General features: G+C 52.6%; 1 protein-coding gene across 1 annotated transcript in view; it reads right to left on the reverse strand.

The window, feature by feature from the left end:
* SNTG2 (syntrophin gamma 2) overlaps positions 1–2,734 on the reverse strand; it is a 171,833-nt gene that overhangs the window by 76,949 nt on the left and 92,150 nt on the right. The window contains exon 10 of the mRNA XM_019646282.1: positions 304–431. Coding sequence (XP_019501827.1) covers positions 304–431 — 128 coding nt within the window. The remainder of the gene's footprint in view (positions 1–303; positions 432–2,734) is intronic.

Consider the following 2,734-nt stretch of genomic DNA (forward strand, 5'->3'; position numbering starts at 1 on the left):
TTTTTCTGTTTTTCGTTGCAAAAATGCGTCATGACTTTTCCGACAACCCAATAATTCTGTTAACATTTAAACCTGGAGATGTGGTCTCCTCATGACCCTGTGTCAAAAGAAGTAACAACAGTCACCTTTCCACACAGCAGAGCTCGTCTGGCCACTGTGGTTTGCAAACACACACCTATCAGACGACAGACACGCACTACGCAACGACCCAGGCAAATGCGTGAAGTGGTCAGCGGACCGCTAGGAACTGGGCAGAGCACGCGGGGTTTGTCAGCTTTCCCACTTCGGACACAGGTCACACACCTTAGCTTCTCCGCTCCAGCTCTGTACCTCGAGATTCGCGCCATAGACAGAGGGACTGACCAGGCGTCTAGCCAGCGCTTCTGGTACTTTGGTTCATTAGCTACGGGCGACGGAGGCGACGATGGAGCCTGTGCAAAATAAACGAGAATCGACAGTCACAGAAGCAGCCACACAGCACTGGGCACAGGTCAGGCGCATCATGTCCCATGAAGGCCAAAGAAAACACATTTTATCGTTGAGAAAGCCCGCGGCATGACTCGCTCAAAGATACAGAAAGAAACAGGTGCTCTTCTATTTAAACTTAAGCTATTTTCTCCCTGTGTTTTTTAAACAAAATACCGCACAAGAGAGAGAAAAGCCAAAGTGAGAGACACGGGGAGAGACAGTGAAATTGAAGGGAATTTGGAGACAAGATGAAGCTCTGAAACCAGGAAGGTGCGGGCGAGACCCGCCGACCCGACGGGCGCACTGGGTGAGCGCAGGTCCAAGACACCGATGTCGGGACATTCTAACGGGTCCAGGTCTCAGGACAACGCTTATTAGTGAGCGGAAAAGACCCGTCTGTCCGATGGCTGTGGGCAGAGCATGTCGTCTGCGGGGAGGAGGGCAGGTCAGGGGAGCAGAAGACGCAGGACATGGCAAATGAGCCCGGGTGAGCAACGACATCACCAGACACAACCTCCCACCGGTAACCAAGGAACAATGAGCCAGAAACGGGGCTCCGGGCAGCACGGCCCGGCCACCTTCCTGTCCTGGGCCGCGGGCGGCACGCACTCACCGAGGCGCACAGCCGGCCGTGGTCAGAGCTGCTGTGAGGAAGGGCACACGCTGATGCCACTGCAGACTCTGATGTGCGTTTCCAACCCACGCCCATATTTGCATGATTATCATTTGGAATGTAGAAAATGGTTCTGTTGATGAAAAGGGGCCAGCTGAGCAGCAGCGATGAAAGTTGGAAACGTGCTCTTATCAGGCAAATTAAAGCTATTCAGGGTGTGTGGATATTGAAATATTTCAGGATCACCTCCCACTCTAGGATGCCATGAGGACTGGGACCTGCACAGCCGGTGGTGACCCCTCGGCTAGAGTCCCAGGACGTGTGTGCCTGTCCCGGTGACTGAGGCAACCCTAGGATAAAAGCTGGCAGACTCTAACCCTGGAACCTGGGCGTGTTTCCTTATTTGGAAAAAGCGTCTTTGCAGTTGTGATCGCGGTAAGGATTTTCTGTGGAGTGTTCACCCCGGCTCATCTGGGCGGGCCCAGTGCCATCCCATCAGCCCTCAGCGGAGGGAGACAGGTTACCAAGCGCAGCGAGTAAGACCCTGGGAGACCACACGACAAGGACGCTGGGGCCACCAGCAGCTGGAGGAGGCAGCCTGTGGAGGGGTCAGCAAGCCCACCCGGCCTTAAACAACCAGACCTGGGTTTGGGTTACCCTCCTAATGTTCTCCATTTAAATTCATTGATTCCATGGCCGTCACCACAAATGCAGGCGCGGTGATACTGCAACACTGGGGGTTAAGAGACATTTTATCCATGTTCATTATCGCCATACTTTTTTTTGGACTGTGTTCTGATGTCCAGGAGAATACTTGTTTGGGCTGCAGACATGAGCACAGCACTGTGTGGCCTCCAGATTTATTATTTTCCTCTGTATTTCCGCTGGCTTCTCTGAAACGCCACTGTCTGCTTGCACTGCTGCTGGCTGTGTAGGGTCCGTTCCAGCTGATCATGTACGGAGGCATGCCCTTAATTGTGAATAGCCATTAATTTCATCACCGTGTCTGTCTTCATGATGCTACACTTACGATCCGGAGCTCGGTACAGTAACGCCTCTGTGAATTTTGCGTTGTGCAGGTCCCACCTGTCACGGCTTTGAACATGTGAGCATAACAAGCATTGATTTTCAGTTATCGGAACGATTTGCAAAACCACCAGTTAAAATGTCATAGTGGTTTCCAGTATAATATACGATGTTTTAATGAACAAAATAATATGGGTTGTTTGATAGAATCATTTTAAATTCTCTTTTCAAAATGTAGGATAAAAAGCAATTCCCACTAAGAAAAAACATGTTTCCTTTATAAAATCGGGTTGCACTTCACAGCCCTTTGGGCCCCTTTCAGCCTCTTAGCGGGAGATTTCCTTCCCTCGGCCTCGAAACGCTTCTCGCCCGGTGGCCACTGACAAGCCTGGAGCTTCTCGTCAGACCCGACGTGCGTTTCCTGGAGAAACATCCAGCAGACCCAGGAAATGTTTCCTACAGCCGCACACGCCGGGGGCAGCGGGTCCCTGCAGCTCCCTCCTGGGTTAAGGGCTTTCGGTGGTGTTCCAACGCCCATCCCAGACGGGTTCGCGGGAGCGGGGGACAAGGAGGGCCACTGGGGGCCCACGGGAGCATGCCCGTTCCCTGTTGCCTGCTCGCCTGCTC

Source organism: Hipposideros armiger, unplaced genomic scaffold (genome assembly GCF_001890085.2).
Source record: "Hipposideros armiger isolate ML-2016 unplaced genomic scaffold, ASM189008v1 scaffold_100, whole genome shotgun sequence".
NCBI classification, from domain to species: domain Eukaryota; kingdom Metazoa; phylum Chordata; class Mammalia; order Chiroptera; family Hipposideridae; genus Hipposideros; species Hipposideros armiger.